This window comes from Cavia porcellus, unplaced genomic scaffold (assembly GCF_034190915.1).
Source record: "Cavia porcellus strain 051 isolate PalLab524CR breed Dunkin Hartley unplaced genomic scaffold, mCavPor4.1 scaffold_17, whole genome shotgun sequence".
Lineage (NCBI taxonomy): Eukaryota > Metazoa > Chordata > Mammalia > Rodentia > Caviidae > Cavia > Cavia porcellus.
Window position 1 is genome coordinate 64689259 of NW_026947500.1, and position 21551 is coordinate 64710809.

The 21551-nt window shown below is 58.4% G+C and overlaps 1 protein-coding gene and 2 long non-coding RNA genes across 15 annotated transcripts in view; 2 read left to right on the plus strand and 1 right to left on the minus strand.

Moving 5' to 3' along the window:
- The first annotated feature begins 269 nt into the window (after positions 1-269).
- Positions 270-5323, plus strand: LOC134471011 (uncharacterized). The gene is made up of 2 exons (XR_010040327.1): positions 270-418; positions 911-5323. It is a non-coding gene; the product is annotated as an uncharacterized LOC134471011 (long non-coding RNA).
- Cacna1a (calcium voltage-gated channel subunit alpha1 A) overlaps positions 5178-21551 on the minus strand; it is a 125324-nt gene continuing 108950 nt past the window's right edge. For 4 of the 13 annotated variants that reach the window (XM_063228449.1, XM_063228447.1, XM_063228448.1 and 1 more), the window contains exons 35-47: positions 20361-20511; positions 20065-20192; positions 17534-17630; positions 15139-15244; positions 11237-11344; positions 11060-11160; positions 10001-10110; positions 9755-9893; positions 9488-9601; positions 8404-8436; positions 7578-7764; positions 6920-7200; positions 5178-6565 (exon numbers count right to left, since the gene is read on the minus strand). In XM_063228449.1, coding sequence (XP_063084519.1) covers positions 5945-6565; positions 6920-7200; positions 7578-7764; positions 8404-8436; positions 9488-9601; positions 9755-9893; positions 10001-10110; positions 11060-11160; positions 11237-11344; positions 15139-15244; positions 17534-17630; positions 20065-20192; positions 20361-20511 — 2176 coding nt within the window. In that variant the 3' untranslated portion in view covers positions 5178-5944. Of the gene's footprint in view, positions 6566-6919; positions 7201-7577; positions 7765-8403; positions 8437-9487; positions 9602-9754; positions 9894-10000; positions 10111-11059; positions 11161-11236; positions 11345-15138; positions 15245-17533; positions 17631-18462; positions 18560-20064; positions 20193-20360; positions 20512-21551 lie in introns of all 13 variants that reach the window. The other 9 variants (XM_063228455.1, XM_063228450.1, XM_063228445.1 and 6 more) reach the window with 8 other exon arrangements.
- LOC134471012 (uncharacterized) lies at positions 6560-19250 on the plus strand. Its single transcript, XR_010040328.1, has 4 exons — positions 6560-6745; positions 14943-15018; positions 15161-15222; positions 15519-19250. It is a non-coding gene; the product is annotated as an uncharacterized LOC134471012 (long non-coding RNA).

The following is a 21551-nucleotide window of genomic DNA, read 5'->3' on the forward strand; positions in this document are numbered from 1 at the left end:
CCGTGGCTGGCCCCAGACACAGCTGCTGTGGGCCCAGACACCTGCAGCTCATGCATTCCAGGAGGGGAGGGGAGGGGCCCTGTGGGTCAAGGCCCCCCTGACCTCCCAGCTGGTGGCCCCCGTGGTGCTGAGCCTAAAGGCAGCCGCCACTGAAGTGCGGGTGCAGAGCGGCCACACGGACTTCGTGGGCGTGGATCGAGGTGACTTCACAGGCTGTGACGCTTTTCTGTTTCTTTTCTCTCTCTTTTGTTTTGTCTTTTGAAACAGGGTCTCGCTGTGCAGTCCAGGCTGGCCTTGAGCTCACTGTGTAGCCCAGGCTGGTCTCGAACTTGCAATGATTCTCCTGCCTTAGCCTCCCAAGTGCTGTGATGGCAGGTGTGCACCACCACGCCTGGTCTATAAAGTTTTTACAAATAATGTAAGTGTATTATTATAATTCTGTGGCGCTGGATTCCCCGGCTCTCATGCGTGCTAGGCAAGGGCTCTGCTCCAGCCCTCTGACGGATGAATGAATTAATCTTGCAAAGAATGGAATCCACACCTATCCACGCCTATCACGCACAGGAGAATCAGAGCAGCTCAGAGAGCCGAATGTTGAAAGAAAAATAGCTGCTGGAAGACAGACTCGGTTACACTTGACACAGACAGGCCCAGACTTTCTCAGCAGAGCCCCGCTCCCCGGGGATAGTACTGAGAACCGATCAAAGGAATCCCATCAAATTAAAAACCCTATGCACAGCAAAGGAGACATGGAGCAGGGGAAGAAATGACCTCCAGAATAGAGGGGAGGAATCGCCAGCCAGGTGTTGGACAGAAGATTCATATCTAGATACATAACTCAAAGAAAAATTAGACCCCCCCCAAATGGAGACTGCACAAGAAATTAACCAGAAACTCCTGTTTGTCCCAGCTGTTTCCCTTCTAGGTGTCATCCCAGAAGAGTCAAAGCCATGGTATCAGAGTGGTCTGTGCCTGTGTTTACAGCAACACAGCTGATAACAGCTAAATCTTGGAAGCAGCCCAGACACCTGTCCACAGGTAAATGGATAAATGGCCTTCACACGGTGGAGTACTATGTGGCCATAAATAAGGGTAAACCTGGGTTTTGTAGGAAAACAGATGCACTGTGAGACCATAATGTTAAATGAAATAGACCAACCAGGTGTGGTGACGCATGCCTGTAACCCCAGCAGGAACCTCAGGAGTTCAAGACCTAATGGAACTAGACAGTGAGACCAAGGCCAGCCTGCTCTCCAAATGAGACCCTGTCTCAAAAAAAAAAAAAAAAAAAAAAAAAGGTTCAGGCTGGCCTCGGACTTACTGTGTAGCCCAGGTTGGCATGAAACACAGTCCTCCTGCCTCAGCCTCATTAGTGCTGGTTGACAGGCTTCACAATAAACATTTAAGGAGCTGGGTTGTGGCTCAGGGCTCCCAAATCTCAATCCTACAGAAACTAAAGTATCTGTTGATGGGGGGCACTGATCTCTAACCATGACATCCCCGAGTTCCTGGGCTGATATTTGGGGTGACCCCGGGCTGCCAGGATCTCTACCTCTGGGCCCGTTTGCAGGCCTCTCCCAGAGCAAAGGCAGAGGGGCGGCTGTTCCCCTCCTGGCCGCTAGGTGGCATCGCCGGCCCTGGTTTTGCCTTGCCCAGCGCAGGGTCTCGCGTGCAGGAGACCAGGATTTGGTGCTGGGCGGTCCACGTTTTTTTTTTTTTTTTTTTTGTCTTTTTCCTTTTTATCGGTACCGGGGGTCGAACCCACGACTGCCTGCTTTCAAGGCAGGCGCTTATGCCGCTGAGCTAAATCCCCAGCCCCTTCATGTTTAACAGAACTGTGTAGCTAACAGCTTTGCTGTTATTGTTGTACTGAGGACTGAGCCCAGGGAGCAGAGATCTCTGTTATTTAGTTTTTAATTTTTTTCCAATCAACTTCAGAAAGATTAATTTGAGACAGGGTCTCATCGAATCGCTAAATCATGCCTTTCTTTAGGGCTTCAAATGGCCACCCTCCTGCCTCAACCTTTCACTGTGCTGGGGTGACAGGCAGGGTGGCTCAGGTGCCAGAGCTGGAGCACGATGAGTGGACAGTGGCCTTTGGCAGAGGCCAGGTCGGACACTGGGGAGCCAAGGTGGGGGAGAAGCTGGGGAGGTCACGGGAGCCACTGGCAACGCCCTCTCTCTGTGGCCTTCCGCTGTCCTGGGAGACACCGTGGGCTGCGGAGGCAGCGAGCAGTGAAGCCTCAGGCCACGGTAGCAAAATACCATGAACCAGGAATTTCCACACAACTGCCCGCCGCCATCCTAATGTTCCGGAGGCTGAAGAGGCTGAGGCAGGAGGATCCAGATGCATTTGAGACCAGCCTGGGTACAGAGTGAGCCCACGGCCAGCCTGAGTTGCATAGGGAGACCCTGGCTCAGAAAACCAAGACAGAAAGAACCACACGACACCTGTCACCTCAGCACTCAGGAGGCTGAGCCAGGAAGGTCACCGTGAGTTGGAGGCCAGCCTGAGACCCTGCTTAAAAAATTAAAATTTTAAAAAGGGGGCTGGGCCCCAGTACCAAAAAGAAGTAGGGGGCTAGGGATGGAGGGTCTCTGTAGCACACATGAGGTGCTGGGTTCAGCACCCTGAGGGGGAGGGAGACAGAGTTAGGGATAGAGAGAGAGAGAGAGAGAGAGGTAGATAGATAAACAGATAGATAGATAGATAGACAGATGGATAGGTCAGACAGTCAGACAGAGAGATGGGGCTGCACCAGGCACCTGGCTGACCTCAGCCTCTGGAGAAGCTGGGTTCGATTATAATTTCCAAACGGTGAATGCCAGCAGCGTAAGGAGGAAGAGGGTGCTGAGCTGGACAAGTTTAAACAGCTCTATGCCCGGGAAGAGGCTGGGTCTGCCCCCTGCCTGGTTTTATGTCATTGTTGTTGTTTTGTCTTTTTGAGACAGGGTCTCACTGTGCAGTCCAGGCTGGCCTTGGGCTCACTCTGTAGCCCAGGCTGGTCTCAAACTCACAAGGATCCTCCTGCCTCAGCCTCCCGAGTGCTGGGATAACAGGAGTGCGGCACCACGCCGGGCTCCCCCTGCCTGTTTTTATGAATAAAGATTTATCGGTACACGGCTCCACACGTGTGTGTACAGTGCCTTCCAGCCGGGACCACCTGGGCCATAGGACCAATTTTTTTTTTTCTTTTGAGGTGGTTTCGTTGTCATGCAAGCTGACCTTGAACCCCAGATGCTCCTGCTTCTTTACCCCCACCTTCCAGTGCAGGGATCAGAGGTACTCACGGCTCAAAACTAAAACTTTAAATATCAATTTGGACCTAGGCGGGGTAATACATACCTGTAACCCCAGCATACAGGGAGGCTGAGGCAGGAGGGTTATGAGTTCAAGTCCCACCTCCTGAAACCCTGTCTAGAAAGTAAACAGTGAAAAAGGCCTAGGATGGACTTAGGTCACCTCCGGGTTCAATCCCCAGTACCAGAACCAGCAAACACCAAAAACAGACGCTTTGGGGTCAGAGCTGAACCCAGTCTTTTTGCCCGTGTTAACCTTCTACATACCTGCACCCTCAGTCCTGAAGGTGGTTGCAATTTAAGGCCAAAAACTGCCAGGTGGGGTAGCTCCCACCTGTCATCCTAGTATTTGAGAGGCTGAGGCAGGAGTGTCTCTGGAAGTTTGTAGGCCTTTGGACCACATAGTGAGAGCCTGTCTCAAAGGAAGGAAGGGAGGGAGGCCTGCTGGGAATTAAGTACCATGTCTATCCTCGGGTCTCCAGTGCACCTATGGTTTCTCTGACAGAAAAGCAAATGCCCAGAGAGGTTGTCATTTCCCGCGCAGAGCTGAGCCTGGGCCAGTGTCCTGGGCTGTGGCAGGGTCAAGCTGTGGGGGTATCAGGGAGCCCCCGCCGTCCTCTTGTCCTCTTTCCCTGGACCGTGTGCAGCTCCTTGCATGAGGCTTCTGGGGTGCTCAGAGCCCTGCCCAGGAAGAGCTCCCCTCCCAGGCCACCGTGAACCCTGACCCTTCCCTGCACCTGCCTCAGCCTCCTCCCTTCCTACTGAAGACTCAGTGTTGTGGCCTAGGATGGTGGCGGATGCCTCTGCGCCCACTACTTGGGAGGCTGAGGCAGGAGGATCACAGATTTGAGGCCACCCTGGGGAATTTTGCAAGACCATGTTTCAAAATAGTAATTCACCAAAAACAAAAAACAAAATAAGACTTTGAGCCAAGTGTGGTGTGCACCTGTTATCCCAGCACTCGGAGGATCACTGGAGTTTGAGACCAGCTTGGGCTACAAAGTGAGCTCAAAGCCAGCCTGAACTGCATAGTGAGACTGTCTCAAAAAATCACAAAAAACAAACAACCCCCCCCCCAAAAAAACCAAAATAATAACTCACAAAAGGGCTGGGGAGCCTAGCTTTGTGGAGGGCACTTGCCTAGCATATATGAGGTCCTGGATTTCATCCTTAGCATTGCAAAAAAATAGTACAGTTCTACGGTTTTTAAGATTTATTATTGTTATTATTTGATTCTTTTAGGACAGGATCTCACTCTGTAGTACAGGCTGGCCTTGTACTCACTGTGTAGCTCAGACTGGCTGCTGACCTCTGGCTACCCTCCTGCCTCAGCCTCCGAGCACTGGGTGACACCAGCACACCTGGCTTGGTTGAGCTTTAGGCTCCATTCACGGGAGCACTGAGGGAGCAGGCGGGAGGTGAGGCCTCCCACTGCTGCAGGCTGCAGGGGACCGCACCGTGGGGCCTCGCGGGCAGCTCTGCTCCGTGACCTCAGGGATGGACCACTCTCGCCCACGCTGTTTCCCCCACCACGTTGTTTAAGGAAACCCTTGTGGCAAGTACCACATTGGACAGGAGATGCTAGGACGACCGGTCCTTGGGAGTGTTCCTTCCCGGGTACAGGCACCCTGAGCTGTTCTTGGGTTTTCTTCTTGGAGGTCGGTGTCCCCAGGCTCCACCTTTGCCTTATTCATATTGAGACAGGGCCACGCATAGTTGCTCAGCTGGGCCTCTGGTTTGTGATCCCCCTGCCTCAGCCTCCTGAGCAGCTGAGATGGCTGGCATTGGACAGCAGGAAGCCGCAGCCCACCCCCTCTTCCCAGCAGAGCCGGTGAGCACGCGGCCTGGGCCTAACACCAGTCCAATCCAGGGGCCACTGGGTTCAACCTTTTTTTAATTTTTTTCCTTTTTTAATGTCATGCAATAATTCACAGTCCCAAGCCCACGGTTTTCAAACAAGGTAGGAAAATAAAATAAAGTAAAAGAAAACAAAAGAAAAAAAAAAGGGAAAAATAAAGGAAAAGAGAAGCCAAGGATTGGTGTGGTCTTTTTTTTCGTTTTTTTCTCTTCTTTTGTTATTTCAAGCAAATGTCAGAAAAAAATGCTTCTTTTTCTCAATCGTTGAATTTTTTTGTCCTTTTTAAAAATTATTTATGATGACGATTTCACCTTTAAACTGATTTCTGCAGGCAGTAATAGTGGGTCCGGTGTCACCAGCGCTCAGTGGCTCCTGGTCTGAGGCGTGTGGGGCGTGCCTGGTTTGGGGGTGCTGGGTCCCTGCCTTGGGCGCTGGGCCGCCCCAGCTGCTGCTCCGCTCGGGGGAAGGACAGACTCCACTGAGATGATAAAACTCATCAATAGAAGCTGTTGTTTTCTGCTCGTATTTTCTTTAAAAATGAGATTGTTTTATATGTATTTTTTTTCCATTTTCCCCAAAGTTATCCAAACGAGCTGGCTGGATCCTCGGCTGCGTGGCCGCCGCCGTTCTTCAGCCCAGGCCCAGGGCGGTCCCGGGTGCGGTCAGGCTGGAGGGGGGGACCCCATGCCGGGTGGGGACCCCATGCCGGGGTCTGTGGGGTTCTGTGCGCGCCGGCCCGTCCCGGTGGGGTGCGCGGGCGGGGGCGGGGGGGCCGGCGGGCCGGGCTTAGCACCAATCGTCCTCGCTCTCGCTGTAGGGCTCCTGCGGCCTCCGGGCACCGGGCCGGGCCGGGCCGCGGGCCGCGTAGTAGCCGTTGGGGAGCCTCCGGCCGGGGCAGGCGGGGCCCGCGGCCCGGGGAGTCCTGGGCGAGCGCCCGCTGGGGCCCGCGTGCCGCGCGGGGGGCAGCGCGTCGTAGGGCCCGGCCAAGGCCTCCTCGCTGCCCGGGCCGGCGGCCTCAGCGTAGTCGGGGCCCCGGTAGTAGCCGCGCGCCCGGGGCGCCTCGGGCTGCTGCGGGCCGGGCGCCGGCCACCGGGCCGGGCCATGGCGGCAGGCGCGGGGGGACTCGCTGCGGGCCGGGCCTGGCGATCGGCCGTGGCCGCCCGCCGGTGGCCGCTCCCTGGCGGGGGGCTCGGCCACGGGCCCCGGGAGCCGCCGGCCCGGCCGGGCCGCTGCCTGCTGCGGCGGGGGCGGCGGGGGCCCCGCGGCGCCGGCCTTACGGATCACGGGGGAGTAGGACACGTGTGGCCGGGGGGTGCAGGGGGTCTGGGGGAGCTGGCGGCGTCCCCGCCGCGGAGTGCTGGTGCCAGACGTTGAGGGGGCTGGGCTTCCACTGACAGAACTACTGCCCTACACGAAAATCGAAACAAAGGGAATCAAAACAAAAGACACACGCAGACCAACGGGAGGACGAGACATGAGGGACGGGCGGGACCAGACCGGACACGGCGGGAACGAGGGGAGCCACAGCACGGCCGGGAGGGCAGAAACAACACAACAAAGCGGAGAGAGAGAGGAGAGACGAGTTTTGTAAGTGTCGGGGTTGAGACAGCAGAAGTCCCAAAACATCCCTCGCGGGCGTGCGGGACAGCAATGGGGGACGGGGTGGGGGGAGAGAGGGGGACAAGCGAGTGGGGAGGGGGCTCGGTCCACCCAGGCAGGCTGGGGTCCCCCAGGCCCCGGATCCGCCCAGACCGCACCCACCTGCCTGTGGGCCCCGTGCTCGCGGCCCTCGCTGGGCGAGCGGGACCAGTGCTGGTCGCGGGCGCGGGCCCGGCTGTGGTCCGGCCGCTCCCGCTCGGGGCCGGGGCCGTAGCGCTCCTTGTCGGGGGGTGGGGGGTGGTGGTGGTGGTGATGGTGGTGGTGAGGCCGGTGCTTCCGGTCCTTGGGTCGGCCCCGGTCCTGGTTCCGCTCTTTGGCCGGCAGCTCCCCGGACTGGGTGGTCATGCTCAGGTCGGTCCCCAGGCCTGGGCCGAAAGGAGGAGCTGAGGGGTGGGTAGGTGACCATGTTGGGGGATGGGGAGGGAGGCCAGCAAGGGGTCAGGGGACCCAGGCCAGTCCGGGGTGGACACCCCGTGCCAATCCCTCCCTTCTTTTTTTTTTTTTTTTTTTTTTATACCAGGGATCAAACTCATGACCTTGCACTTGCCAGGCAGGCGCTTATGCCACTGAGCTAAATCCCTAGCCCTTCTTTGTTCTTTCTTAGAGACAGAATCTCGCCATGTAGCCCAGGCTGCCTTGGACATAGGCTGACCCTCCTGCCTCAGCCTCCCATGTGCCAGGGTGACAGGCATGTGCCACTGCACCTGAGTCCCGATTTCCTTCCTCCTCTGTCCTCTCCCAGGGCCCTGCCCGGGCCTACCTGTGTCCACATCGGTATAGCGGCCTAGGGAGCGCTCAGAGGCCCGGTGTCCACGGTCCCTGCGGCGCTGGTGGTGCCTCTGGTTGTCCTCAGGTGGGACCCGCTCTAGTGAGTAGTCCTCCAGGCGACGCGCTTTGGGGCCCAGCACAGAGGCCGAGCGCTTCATGGGACTGGTGTCCGAGATGGTCTGGGGGGACAGACCGCAGGCAGGGTCAGCAACACGTCAACGGATGCCCAAATCCCCATCAGTTCTGGTGGTGCCTGTGCTGTGGGGTGGCCATCCGGGGACAGGGCCTGGGGCACAGCCTGGCCCCCAGCAGAGCTGCTCCTTTTGGCCCATTCTGCCCACCCCCCGCCCCGTACCTGGGGCTGCTTCCCAGAGCCCCCTACTCCAGACCCTGAAGCCCAGGCTGTGGGCCGCACCCTGGCCCCCAGGGTTCTAGCTGCCCGGATGGGCACCTCCTGACCCCGATTCTGGTTCCTGCCCAGGTGGTAGCTGAGCTGTTGGAGGCCTAGGGGCGGGGCCCCCTCAGCCCACACTCCTGGGGTCTAGCCCTGGCTCAGGGCAGGCAGGAGAAGGGTGGAAGGGACACCCGACACCAGGGCTGTCCTGAGTGAGGGCCTGAGGCCTCAGGGTTAGAGCTGGCTGGGCCCAGGGCGCCTGGCTCGCCGAGAGGAGGCTGGGGCAGGTGTGGCCCCACACACAGGACACACACATGGGGGAGGGAGGTTTGTGGAGTGAGAGCAGGGTTGGGGATAGGGGGCCGATGGCCGGGGTTCCCCGCAGTGGGCTGGAGGTGGCGGTGGCTGTGGTTGAGGTACATACACTGAGGTTACTCCCACGTGGCCGGCCCCTTCTCTGTGACAGCCCCACGGGACGGTGCACACAGAAAGACAGAAAGGAGAAAATAAATATAAAAGGCTGGAGGGAGGATGAGGGGGGCATGGAGGAGATGTGGGAGTGGCAGGGAAGAGAGAGATCGGCCACCGTCTCCAGAGTGTGAGGGCGTCCCAGGACCTGGCCGGCTGTCCCCCCCAGGTACAGAGGAGACAGACAGGAGACACACAGATGGCGGAGGCACACGAGACGGACACACAACAGCCGGGCCACAGCCCCGGCTTCCTCATGCCATGCGCTGGGCCCAGGCCAGGCGGGGGCGCCCTGTTCCGCCCTCTCGGGGACCCAGCAGCACAGGCCGACACACGGGCGGGCGGCGGCATGCACCAGTGTCCCACGCGGAGTCACAGCACTGGAGGTCCGGCCAGCACACGCAGGGTCGCACAGGCAGCCGCACAACGGCCCCGCCATGCCCTCCCGCCCCACAGCTAACAAAAGCGGCCACGCACAGACTCCAATGCCAGGCACACGCTCTGCACATCTGCAGCCCACAGAGACCAGACGGGGACCAGGACAGCCCAGACCCCCGTCCCCCGCCCCACCTGCAGGTCCTGGGGCCCGTGCGTGCAGGTGGGCAAGTATGTGGCAGTGTCACGGAGCACTGAATGCAGGGCCTTTGCATGAACTCAATCCCTGCCTTTTCATGTTCCTTTTTTCTTTTTTTCTGAGACAGCATTCCGCCATGTAGTTTAGGCTGGCCATGAGCTCCTTATGTAGCTGAGGTTGGCCTTCAACCACAACCCTCCTGCCTCAGCCTCCCGAATGCCAGGAGCACAGGCGGGCGCCACTGGCCACTATGCCCTGTCGGCAGTTGGGATTCTCCACTGTGGCTCACACTTGGACGTGACGGATCCTTCTCACCTCGCTCCAAACTGCCCCCTTCAAAAGCCCCCGGATAAGACAGGGAAGCTGGGTGGAAGCAACCACCACAGGGAGGGAGGTCTCAGGCTTCCTGTCCCAGGGGGAAGGTGGGGTACTGGGAAGGGCACAGGGGCACCGTAAGAACCCTCACCTGGTTCTCCGCGGGGAGCCGGGGCATGGAGGCAGCCCGGGCCTGGCCCTCCATGGGGAGGTAGTGCTCACTGTCCGAGAAGCCCTCGGTGCCCATCTCCCGCATCTCCACCGACTGCAGGCAGAGCAGGACGGGGTGAGCCAGGGCCAAGTGAGGACCCAGGGGCCACCCCGTGGGCACAGGCTTAGGTGGTGGGATGTGGACACTGCCTCCCGTCCACCCGTCCAGCCATCCTGGCCTGGCGCACAGGGCAGAGGGCAGCAGCACCTGGGGGTTAGGCTGGCTGTTCGGCAGGTCAGAGGGGGGCCCATGCTCCGGGCTCCAGGTGCCGGTTTTCTGGAACATCTCCTGTGCCCGCTGGGTCACCCAGGACGGGCTTTCCTTCATGCCGCCTTCGTGAGCCATCCTGGGTGGGGGACAGAGGCCAGGATGGTGGGAGGGGCACTGGGCACTCTGGAGCCTGGGCCCAGCGCCCCCACCCCTGCGTCTCCTGGGGACCAGGGCAACACTCACAGGCCTCCGCCAGGGTCCAGCTGGGTGGAGGGAAGGGCGTTCTGGCCAGGTCCCCCCTCCTGCGTGGGGGACGGGGGCTCCATGCGCTGGAACATGAGTGGTGTCCGGTTCTGGGCAGGCAGAGAACAGCCAGGGGACAGATGGAGGCAGTGTCAGGAGCTCGGGCACTAGACTTTTTTTTTTTCTTTTGTGCTGGGCCCTGCATGAAGTTGTCAGGGCTGGGCTGGAATTCGGCAATGCTCCTTCCTCAGCCTCCCGAGTGGCTGGGACAGGTGTGCGCCCAGGTCTGCTCCTCGGGGAGTTTCTGACACCTTGTGGCACGCACACCCTCGTTATGACCCGGAGCGGAGCACCCTCTCACCGCAGCGCACCCACGCGCCCCTACCTGGCCCAGCGCTGGTCCCCCAGCGACCGCCCTCGCTCCCAGCCGTCCGTTTCCGCCACAGCCACCGAGGGGCGCCCATGAGCACCCAGCCAGGTGGGCGGCCTTTCGGCGCCGAACCTTCTTGGGCTCTGGCTTCACTTGGGTCCCTTGTGGGCGCAACCCCCAAGGCTCTGCCCCTTCGCCTCTCTCTCATCTTTTCCCTTTTCTGCCACCACCTCCACCTCCCTCACTGTCCCCAGACTCAGGGGCTCCAGCCACAGGGGTGTACATAGGCCGAACCCCTTCCTTTGTCATGAGCTCCACCTTCCCCCTAGGCCCTCCGACCCAGAGAGAGGAGATGCCGGACCATTTGCTTCCATTTTGCACCCCAAGGCCCGCCACAACGCCCCAGCAGGAACTCCTCAGTGTCCCAGCATGAATGGGTTCAACAATCCACGCACTACGCAGAGACCAGGGCGGGGGCTTGGCCACACCCCTCCTTCTGATTGGCTCCCTGGCCGTACTCCCTGGTCTCTTAGTCGTTCTGATTGGCCTCCTGCTTGCTCATCCCTATTGGCTCCCTTCTCTATCGCTCTGATTGGCTCCCTGCTCCGTCGTCCTGAAGGGTTTCCCGCTCGCTCGTCCTGATTGGCCTCGGCACTCCGCGACCCGCCTCCCAGCGCCCCGGGTCGCACCTGCTCCTCGCGCATGGCCTGCAGCTTCTTGGCCTTGCTCTGCCGGTAGTATTCCATGATCATCATGGCCGCGTAGATCTTGCCCACCGTCAGGTCCGTGGCTGGGGGCACAGGGCGAGCTCACCGCGCGGCCTCCGCAGCCCCTCTCCTCCCCACCCCGACCGGCTTGCCCCTTACACTTGTGCGGGGTGACCAGCAGGTCCAGCGTCTTCTGAGACAGGTTGGGCCAGATAGCCATCATCTCCTTCCGCAGCTCGGCGTCCATCTGCTGCTTGTCGGCGCCGCCTGCAACGTGGGCACAGATAGACCCTGATCCTGGGGGACACCGCCACCGTCCTGGCTGGCCACAGGCTGGTCGGGAGCAGGCCCGAGATGGGTCTCGGCAGGGTTAGGCTTCGTCTCCATGCCTCAGTTTCCCTCTGAAATTAGGCTCGCAGCTGCGGCCCATGCCTCACCTGGTTGTCGGATGATCAAAGTGGCTGACACTCTAGAGGCGTGGGGGCCGCGGCTCCCGTGGGGTTCTTACGTTACACCAGCCCTATATTCGCCTGGACCCCTCCAAACCCAAGTTGTGAGGGACAAAAGGGAGAAGCTTGACCTGGGGTTCCAGTGTGGGGCCTTTGGGGTGTGAGTGAGGTTAACCGAAGTCAGCAGGGCGGAGGCCTGAGAGTGGGGTCCTGGTGACTTAAGGTTCTCTGAGGTGCTGGGAGTGAGATGTGACTGCACCCCCAGCCCTTCTTTAAGTTTTGACATAGGGTCTGGCTAAATTGTCCAGGTTGTCCTTGAACTTGTGATTCTCCTGTCTCGGCCTCCTGAATAGCTAGGCTTACAGGTATGTGCCATTGTACCTGTGCCCACCTCGTAGGTTTTTTTTTCTTTTTCCTTTAGTCTTTTGTTTTTGAGACAGGGTCTCACTGTGCTGTTCTGAGTCCAGGCTGGCCTTGAACTTGTGATCCTCTTGCCTCAGCCTCCCAAGTGCTGGGATTACAGGTCTGCTACCATACCTGGCTTCCCTTAGTTTCCTCACGTGGCCAAAGGCTCTGGTGACACAGAGTTTCTGTGGTTCTTGGAGCCAAGTTACATGGGATGGGGCTGGTTGGATTCTGGTTGAGAGGTCCACACAGTGGGGTACACTTTCCTTTGTGGTTGGGCCATTAGCACCACCCTATACCAGCTTTGTCTTCCTCCTGGGAAGTGGTGGGATTAACTATGTCTTCCATTATTGTGGTTAAGAGAGGCACCCACTTCTTGGCAGTGAGGAAAGAGAAAAATTCCCATTAAAAGTGACTCAGACTGGGTATGGAGGTGCACACCTGTCATCAGCACCCTAGGGGGTTGAGGCAGGAGGATGCCATGAGTTTAAGGCAAGCCTGAACCACACAGTGAGTTCAGGACCAGCCTGAAATAACATACGGCTGGCCTTGCTGTGGGGCGTCCTGGGTGCTGTCGGATGCTGACCTCCCACTAGATGGCAGTAGGTCGCCACTTTGGGCCCAGTTTTTTCCTGTGCATGTGGAACTGGGGGCTGAACACAGGCGTTTGCGCTGAGTTACAGCCCCAGCCCTGTTGGCTGAGTCACTAAAGTTGCCCTGGCTGAGTTCAAACTTTGATCCTCCTGCCTCAGCCTCCTGAGTGCGAAGGCATGGCCACCGCGCCTGGCTAGTTCTGTTGTGGAAGTCTGAGGTGGAGGCACTGCCCTTAAGAAGCTGTGGAGGCGGTGGTGCTGGGTGCCCAGTGACAAGTGCTGCCCTGGCCTGTGCAAGGCCATGGGTTCCATCCCCCGCACTGTAGAGAAAACAGGAAACAGCCAGGTGTGGTGGTGTGTGCTTGTCATTCTGGGTCTTTGAGAGGCTGAGGCAGGAGGGTTGTAACTGGACCGTGGCCTGGGCAGTTTAGTGACTGTGCAGGACCCTGCCTCAAAATAAAAAAAAGGCAGGGGATAGTGGTCAGTGCAAAGGGCTTGGCTCAGCTCCTCGAATCAAAACAAAACAGGCCTGGCGTGGTGGCGCACACCTGGAATCCCAGCACTCGGGAGGCTCGGGCAGGAGGAATGCTGGGAGTTCAAGACCAGCCTGGGCTGTACAGTGAGACCCTGTCTCAAAATAAAAATAAAAAATAAAAAAGGGCTGGGAGTGGAGCTTCGTGTGGAGGCCTTAGGTTCATCACCAATAGTAAGAGACAAACAGCTTCTCAGTCTGGTACTTGTCTGGTTGTTAATGCTCTAGGGCTGGCTGCGGTGGGCTGAGGGGTGCTGGTCCCTGGGCGAGGGCTCAGAGGTGTGGCCTGGGACTGGGCTGGGTCTGTAGGCACAGGCCTCACCCATGGACTCCTCTGCCAGGAGCCTGGTGGAGGTGGAGGTCCTTGGGCCTTTGAAGACCGCTGGTCCTTGGCGCCTTCCTTACCGCCCCAGCCCCTTCTTCCGCTCCCAGCCCCCTCTGCCTCAATGGCTCTTGCTGCACCACTCAACCATGTCCTGAATCCTCTGATACCATGAGCCAGAGTGAACCTTTTTATCCCCCTGTAAGCTGCTTTTCTCAGGTACTTCGTCCTAGTAAGGAAGGCGACTCGTAGGGTGGCATAGACAGCAGGCAGGGTGCGGAGGTCTCGGGAGTGCAGGTCAAAGATGCCAGCAAGGACGAGAGGGATGGGCCCCCCACGCCCCAGGATGTGACTGTCCCCTTCCGCCCTGGGGAGGGGATGCACTGCTCACCTGTTTCCTCATCTGCCGAGACAGACACAGCCTGGCCCCTGCCCGGTGGGGTGTGCCCCACTGCTGAGCGGGTCAGGGCCACAAGCAACATCCACCAGGGCCAGGCCATGAGTCCTCCTCCCGGCCTCCCACTGTCCTTCGACTTGGTTATTAGTTTCATGGCACCGAGTGTGGACCCATGCTAGGCAAAAGCTCTACTACTGAGCCACACCCCGTACCCTAAAAAGTTTAGGTTCTCAAGCTAGGTGTGGTGGTGCACGCCTGTTATCCCAGTACTTGGGAGGCTGAGGCAGGAGGGGCGCACCAAGTGGCCCAGGCTAGCTTTGAACCTGTGAACCTTCTGCCTCAGCCTCCTGAGTGGCTGAGATGACAGGCCTTTGCCACCGTGCCCAGTTGGAAACTCTACTATCACACACTCGCTCTGTCTCACTCTGTGACAGCTCCATCACCCAGCCTACGGTGGCAGCTTCCCACCCTCACAGGGCCATCTGCTCAGTGCTGGCCAGCTGCTCTCTCTGTCTCTGTTTCCTTGGTGGCCGGTGCCTCTGTCCATCCCGCAGTGTAACCTGCAGCCAGGACGCATGGATCCACTCTCAGGCCCTGGGGGCCGAGCTGTCTGCTACCAAAGCTGCCTTAGTTGCAGTGATCCTGCCGGGGAACCCTGCACACTGCTCCTCGGTTCCCCTCAGGGCGAAGGGCTGGGTGGCGCTGAGGAATCACTTGCTCCGATCTCTGCAGTCCTGGGTTCTGAGCTAGGTTTTCTTCTTTCTTTCTTGAGACAAAGTTTCACTAATCTGCTAAGTTTCCCAGAGTGGGCTGGAATTTGCTTTTTGTTTTGGTTTTTTGAGACAGGGTCTCACTATGGAGACCAGGCTGGCCTCGAACTTGGCAGCAGTCCTCTTACCTCAGCCTCCCTAGTGCTGGAGTTCCAGCTGGGTGCTACCATGCCTGGCTGCACCGGAGCCTGCAACCCTCCTGCTTCAGCCTCCCAGAGTGCCGGTGACACATGCGCACTTGGCTAGAAGACTCCTGTCCTATAGCCTGTGCTATGCAGTTTGGACTCTGGATCTCCAAAACTAATAACTTTCAGAAGCATCCAGGGATTCAGGATGTGGGCAGAAATCAGACAAATCTAAGGCCCCGCACTGGCATCTTTCTTGTCTGTCCTCACAGTGGCCAGCAGGAGCCTGTTCAGGAGCGCACCCTATGAGGCCCCTCTACCCCCTGCCCTCACTGACTCCTGCCCCAGGTACTTTGCACACACCCATGTAACATCCTCTCCTCTGCTTCAGGATCTCTATGGGGAGGCCCTCTCCTTATGGGATTCCCAGGTCCCCCAGCTTCCCCATCCCGCATACTCTGCCCTTACCCTTGGCGATCTTGATGTCCAGGGCCGTGCGGATCAGTGCCATGAGAGTGGAATTGAAATGGACAGTGTTGTCATCTGCCACAGGTAGGTCCATCCGCAGCAGCCTCTGCAGAAAGCCCCGGGGGAGGGGGGTCACGCTGAGGCCCCCAGCCCAGGTCCCCGAGAGCCGTGCCCACCCTGCCCAGGAGCCCCGGGAAGAACTCTGAAGGCTGCGGCAGCTGCAGCTCCTGTGCCAGCCACCTGTCCACGAGACCAGTGGGGTGGGTGCCTGGGGCTTTGGGGTTTACTGTGATGCTGGAATGGGGCTAACAGGCACCTCTATCGACCTCCATTCGGCCTCCAGAACCCACTCTGAGGCAGGGTCCCATGTCCTGTTCCAGGCCGGCCTGGAGTTGAGATCCTCCTGCCTCAGCCTACCCAGTCACTGGAATCCCAGGCTTGAGCCCCTGCCCAAATCACCCCTGCACTCTTGAAATCCCACCTCTTGGACCCCAGCGCGGGCCCGGCTGGTGCTGCCCTCAGAGTTTTTCCGCCTGGCCCCAGTCCTGGTCCATGCCAGCCCCGAAGAGAAGGCGCAAAGCCGGGCCTAGCGCACATGCAGCAGCCAGGCAGCGTCCAGGCCTCAGCCGCCGGCGCCCCCCGCCCCCCGGGCCAATGGCTCTGGCGGTCATTCCGGGAGACGCAGGCGGCGGCCAGGCATGCAGCGAGGCGCACACGGAAGGCACAGACAGGGCGCATGCGACGAATCTCGAGACTCAGTCATAGCCCGGTGGGACGTGTGTCGGGGCGTCCGGGCCTGGCTGTCTGCGGTAGCAGGGGGTGGGGGGTGGGGCCTGTGCCCCAGGCAGGCGGTCTGCGCCCTGCGCTTAGGGGCCAGGGAGGGGACGCTGGGCTGGTGACTGGGGATGGGGGTGCAGGGCAGGTTGGGGCTCCCTGAGGGAGGGCACAGTAAACTGGGAGCGTTCAAGGGGTTGAGGTTGGGGCAGGGAGGGAGCCAGTCGGTAGAAAAACGGACAAGGGGTGTGCACAGCTGTGGATGTGGGGACTACACAAAGGATTACTATTTTATTTTTATTTTTTGATACAAGGTCTTGCTCTGCAGTGCAGGCTGGCCTTGAACTCATGGCAACCCTCCTGCCTCAGCCTCCTGTGTTGATTTATAGGCTTTGCACTACCAAAGCATGGCTCGGCTCCCTACTTTAGAAATCATGAATTTCTTTTTTCTTCCATAGTGGAAATTGAACCTTAGGACTTTGTATTGAGCTACATTTGCAGCCCTTCAAAAATAATTTGAATTTGTGGAAACCTTTTGCTCAGTCTGGGATCAGATTTGTGATCCTCCTGCCTCAGCCTCCCAGAATGCTAGGATTATAGGTGCACACCACCATGCCCAGCTGCATTTATGCATTTCATAGGACAGCTTTTTCCTGGAGAGCAGAAAAGTGTCTTTTTCTCACTTGATGGGTGAGTTTCCAGTAAATCGTTCTGTGGAAAACTTTTTCTATCACCCCCAAACCTGCAGAGACCAGGAGGGGAGGGGTCTCCTTTCCTCAACCGCCTTCCAGCAGAGGCCAGGGCAAAGGACAAGAGGGATGGGGCAGGGCTGGCCGAGGGCGGAGGAGCCAGGACCTACAGAGGCAGGGCAGGGGCCTGGGTGGCAAGGGGCTACAGGGTCAGTTTGGGTAGGGGCAGGGGTGTCATCAAGGTCACCCCTGAACTTCAGGGCATGAGCTGCAGTAACAGAGCACATGTCACCAGGCACTCAGGGAGTCTGGGGGCTGGGCGGCCCCTGGCCCTCAGCCAGCATGCAGACCCCAGATGCCACGGTGCCCCCCAGGCCCCCAGGCAGCGTGCTCAGCCTGCGTCTACACCACCATCGGGGGTCCAGCTGTGCCTGCAGGGCTTGGGAAGGCTTCTGGGGTGGGGGTGGGGCTGCAGGGGATGGGAGGCTCTGGGGGCTCCGTGGGAGGCTTCGGGTGCCCCAAGGCCCTAGGTCAGAGATCAGCATCAGGTGAGTGTGGGCTGGGGGCTGGGAGCGCCCAAGATGGCCCAGGGCCTCTGGCTTGGGTGTGAGGTGGCTCTGGGTGACCTCACTTCGAGCCCCTGGGGTGCTGGGGCTCTGGGTCCTCCCCGCCGCCCCCCGCCCCCCCTAATGTGGCCATAATGGAGTCTCAGGACACGAAGACACTCATCAAAGGACAGACAGGCTGTACTGCTTTGTCAGGGATGGTCATGACCCGGGCACTCGGGAGAAAAGAAAAAAGGAGGGAAAAACAGAAAAAGAGAAAGAGGAAAAAAAAAAGAAGAGGTGGAGGAGACGGCTGGAAGACTCGGCTGGGTGTTTCCAATGAGCACTGGAAGGTCCCGGGCCGCCGGGGCGGGCGGGGTAGACTACCTTGTAGGCCACTCTGGCCGGACACTTCTTCCCCAGCCCCAGGGGAGGGGACATGTGTCTCAGCATCTGATACATGTCCGGGAATGGCATGCGGCCCCTGGCAGCACCGAAAACAAAACACGGGAGGGTGGGGCGGAGGGGGGAGAAAAAAACCACAGGGGCCGGAAAAGAGGGCGGTGCAGAAAATGAGAAAGTGGATATTTCAAACAAAGAGAAAAGAGGAGGGGAAAGATGGAAGAAAAGGGAATTAAAAAAAATTATTATTTCACTGCTCACCAGCAGGGAGAAAGAGAGAGGAAGAGAGGGAGAGAGGTCAGCTTCACCCTGGACCCTCAGATCTATCTCCGGCAGAGGGGATTTTGGGGGGAGCTTTGAGACAGGGTCTCACTCTGGCATCATCAAGTCAGGACCCTCCTGCCTCAGCCTCCCAAGCGGTGGGCTGACAGGCATGCGCCATCAGGCCCGGCCTCTCATGGCCACGTTTAGAGGGGTCAGCTTCTCTGGCTCGGCTGAGGCTGGTCTCTGAGGGGCCGAGGCGGGGAGGGGAACCGGGGCGGGGAGGAGGGCTGGGGGCTTCGGGAAGTCAGGGCGGAGAGGAGAGAGTGGAGGCCACAGGGTGGGGGCAGTGCAGTTTCAGTCCCCCAGGGGTGCATCTGATCTGAGGTGCTGTTGAGACCCCAGGATGGGCAGCTTCAGCTGAGAGCAAGCAGGGACGGCTGGAGGGGCAGAGAGAAGTGCTCCATGCTCGGTCCGGTCTCCGTGGCGGCACTCTGCTGCCCGAGAGTTCTCTACTTGGATGCAAGAGCGGGCTGGCTCTGTGTTGTGAGGAGTATAGATATAGATATATATATATATATGAAATATATATATGGGGGACCCCAAGCCACACTCATTCCACCGATGCTAGCAGGTTTTAGTGGAAGTCAAACCTTGCAAGCAACCCTATGAGGACATTTCTTGCCTAAGCCGAGAGGGGGCGAGATTACGCGTAATAAACTGTACATATCCTTATAGTGAATGCGGCCACTGCAAGGAGAAGACAGGGGTTAGTGCGGGCGGGTGGCCAGGCCCGGGTCTCCTGGTCTGCAGGGAGAAAATGGCCCGCGGTCAGGCCCGGACCAGGGGCCCCGGGGGGGGGGAGGGCTGGACCCGGGCGTGCCGAGGGCATCTCCCGGGATCTGCCTGCCTCTGCTTCCAGTACAGTCTACTGGGCTGCCCTGGGGGGCTGAGGGGTAGAGGAAGAGGGGGGACAGCATCCAACCACTATGACCTAAAATCAAAAGAGGAAGAGGTGAGAATCAGGCAGAAGCTGGGCCCCCGCCCCGGGGCTTCGCCAGCCTCAGCGTCACTGTCCAGGGCTGCAGGGGCAGCAGAGGTGAGCCCCATCTTCTGCACAGGCCCAAAGGAAGGTGGACGCCTCTGGGACCCATGCCCAGCCTGACCCAGAATCCTCTGTGGGCGTGAGTGCCTCAGCCCGGCAGCCCACAAGGGCAGCATCCCCATCTGCCAGCCTGACCACCTGCTGTCAGTGGTTTCCTGTGGTGCTGTAGACCGGATTCCAGGGCCTTACACAGCTAGACAGGAGCTCCCCCATGAGCTGAACCCCAGCCTGTGTTCAGAGTTTTTTATGTTTTGGACCAGGGCCTTTGTGTGTGTGTGTGTGTGTGTGTGTGTGTGTGTGTTTGTGCACCAGGAATCGAACTCAGGACCCTGGGCCTGCCAGGCAGGTGCTTATGCTGCTGAGTTATATTCCTGTTTGGCTTTTTAAAGACAGTGTCACTATGCAGTTCAGACTGCCCTTGAACTCACTCTGTAGCCCAGGCTAGCCTCAAAGTTGAGGTGATCCTCCTGCCTCAGCCTCCTGAGTGCTGTGATTATAGGCAGTGCCGGCATGCCTACCTCTGCTCTCTGCTCTTATTTATACATTTTTATTTTTATTTTAATGTAGTATATGTAGATATTCATGAAGAAAATATAAGAAAGAAATCTATGAAAAAAGTTTCATAACCAAATAATCAGAGCATAACAGTAGTTAATAAGCAGCACCTGGGTGCCACTCAGGGTCACAGACAAAGCCTGTCCCTTGAAAAAGAAACAGGAGCACAAAACTTCCTTTTCAGTGAACTAAGAGGACCTGGCAGCATAAACGACATGAATGAGCAGATGTGTTGGGCTGGGTTTGGCCTAAGAGAACAGAGAGTTCGAGGAGCTGGATTTCTCCCTATGCCGGTCTCTGTCTTCTGTTTTGCTCTCTAGCTGTGCGCATGGGTTCTGAGTTTTTTGGGTGAGGGGGTCATGCAGTCCCCTCTCCCCCAGGACATCCCTGAGCTGCAGCTGCCAAGTCCAGGTTGGCCTCTGCCGCATCTCTTCTGCCCACACAGGTAGGGCCCTCCTGCCCTGGAGGCTGGGGTGCAGGGGGACAGGCTCGGGACTCTCTGTCCTCCCCAGATTCAGGCACCCAACACCTGAGGACCTGTCCCTGTCTCTGTCCCACCAGTATCCCGCCCCAGGGAGAGGGGACAAGGCCTTACCAGGCGGCGGGGTCGTACTCGGCCCAGACACGCACGTACTCATCCAGGTGGTGGGGGCCCAAGATGGAGGAGTCTCGGGTGAGGTACTCGAAGTTGTCCATGATGACAGCGACGAAGAGGTTCAGCATCTGGGGGCCCGGAGGAGGAAGGGGAGGAGGGTGTGGGGTTAGGGGCTGCAGCTCAGTGCATGCAGGACAGTGCAGGGGACCAGAGGGGACACAGAGACCCAGGGCGACAGGAGGGTGGGGGGGCACCGTGTGGGGCCGGGAGGGCGCCCCACTCCTGCCCAGCCTCACCAGGAAGGAGCAGAGGAAGATGAAGGAGACGAAGTAGAAGTAGGCGAATTCGTTGCCACAGTCTGCGGTCAGGATCCCCGAGTTCTTGTCGCACGGCTTCCCGCTCAGGCAGGACAGCATGATATTGTGCCAGGCCTCCCCGGTGGCGCTCCTGGGGACAGGGCGGCGTCAGGGCCCCTCGAGGGGCAGGGGCTGCATCGAGGCAGGAACGAGAGCAGGAAAGCAAAGCACAGGAAGCCTCGGGGCGCAGGACAGAGCAGCTGCCCAAAGAAAACCCACAGACAGGGTCCCCCTGTCCCCAGCTCAGCCAGGACGCCAGCCCCATGGGCCAGGACACTAAGAAACTTCCTCTTTTTTTTTTTTTTTTTGAGAAAGGGTCTCAAAGGGTCTCAGCAGTTCAAGCTGGCCTTGAACTTGATTTGTAGTTCAGGCTGGCCTCAGCCTCCTGAGTGCTGGGATGACAGGCATGCGCCACCACGCCCAGTTTTAATTTTTTTTGTACCAGGAATTAAACTCAGGACCTCACACTTGCCAGGTAGGTGATGGGCCCTGAGCCAAATCTCCAGCCACATTCTAATAATTTTTTCAGCCCCGCCCCCATTCTTATACTTTTGAAATACATGATTCAGAAGCCTGAAGCACCTTCATGTTAATGTGTACCCATCCCCTCTGTCCATCTCTGGAGTTTTTCATCACTCCAGAGATTCGGCACCCATTAAACGCCCCTCAGCCCTCCTTGTCCAGCCCCCAGTGCCCACTGTCTTGTTGCTGCTTCTATCCGTCATTCTGGGTGCATCCCACAAGTGCTGGTGCATGTGTGTGCTTGGATTTTCCCTGAGACAAGGTCTCTGTGTGTAGCTGAAGCAGCCTTAGGACTCTATGTAGCCCAGACTGGCTTTGAGGTCTCAGCGATCCTCCTGCCTCAGCCTCCTGAGTGTTGGGATTGTAGGTATTTGTCCTTTGCTGCCTCCATTCTCTCCTGATCTTAAATTTCTTTCCTCATCCCCCTTGGGTTTTTAAGTCTCCCTATATTATCCTTTATAATTACTGATTCTCTGTCTTCTCATGGAAATGTAAACTTCCAGAGGTCACAATGTGTCTTCTCTTTCCTACCCCGCATTCCTGCTGGGTCCCTCTCCCTGCAGCAGGGTCCCGCACACAGGGCCTGTTCCATTGCCTCCGCGGATGAAT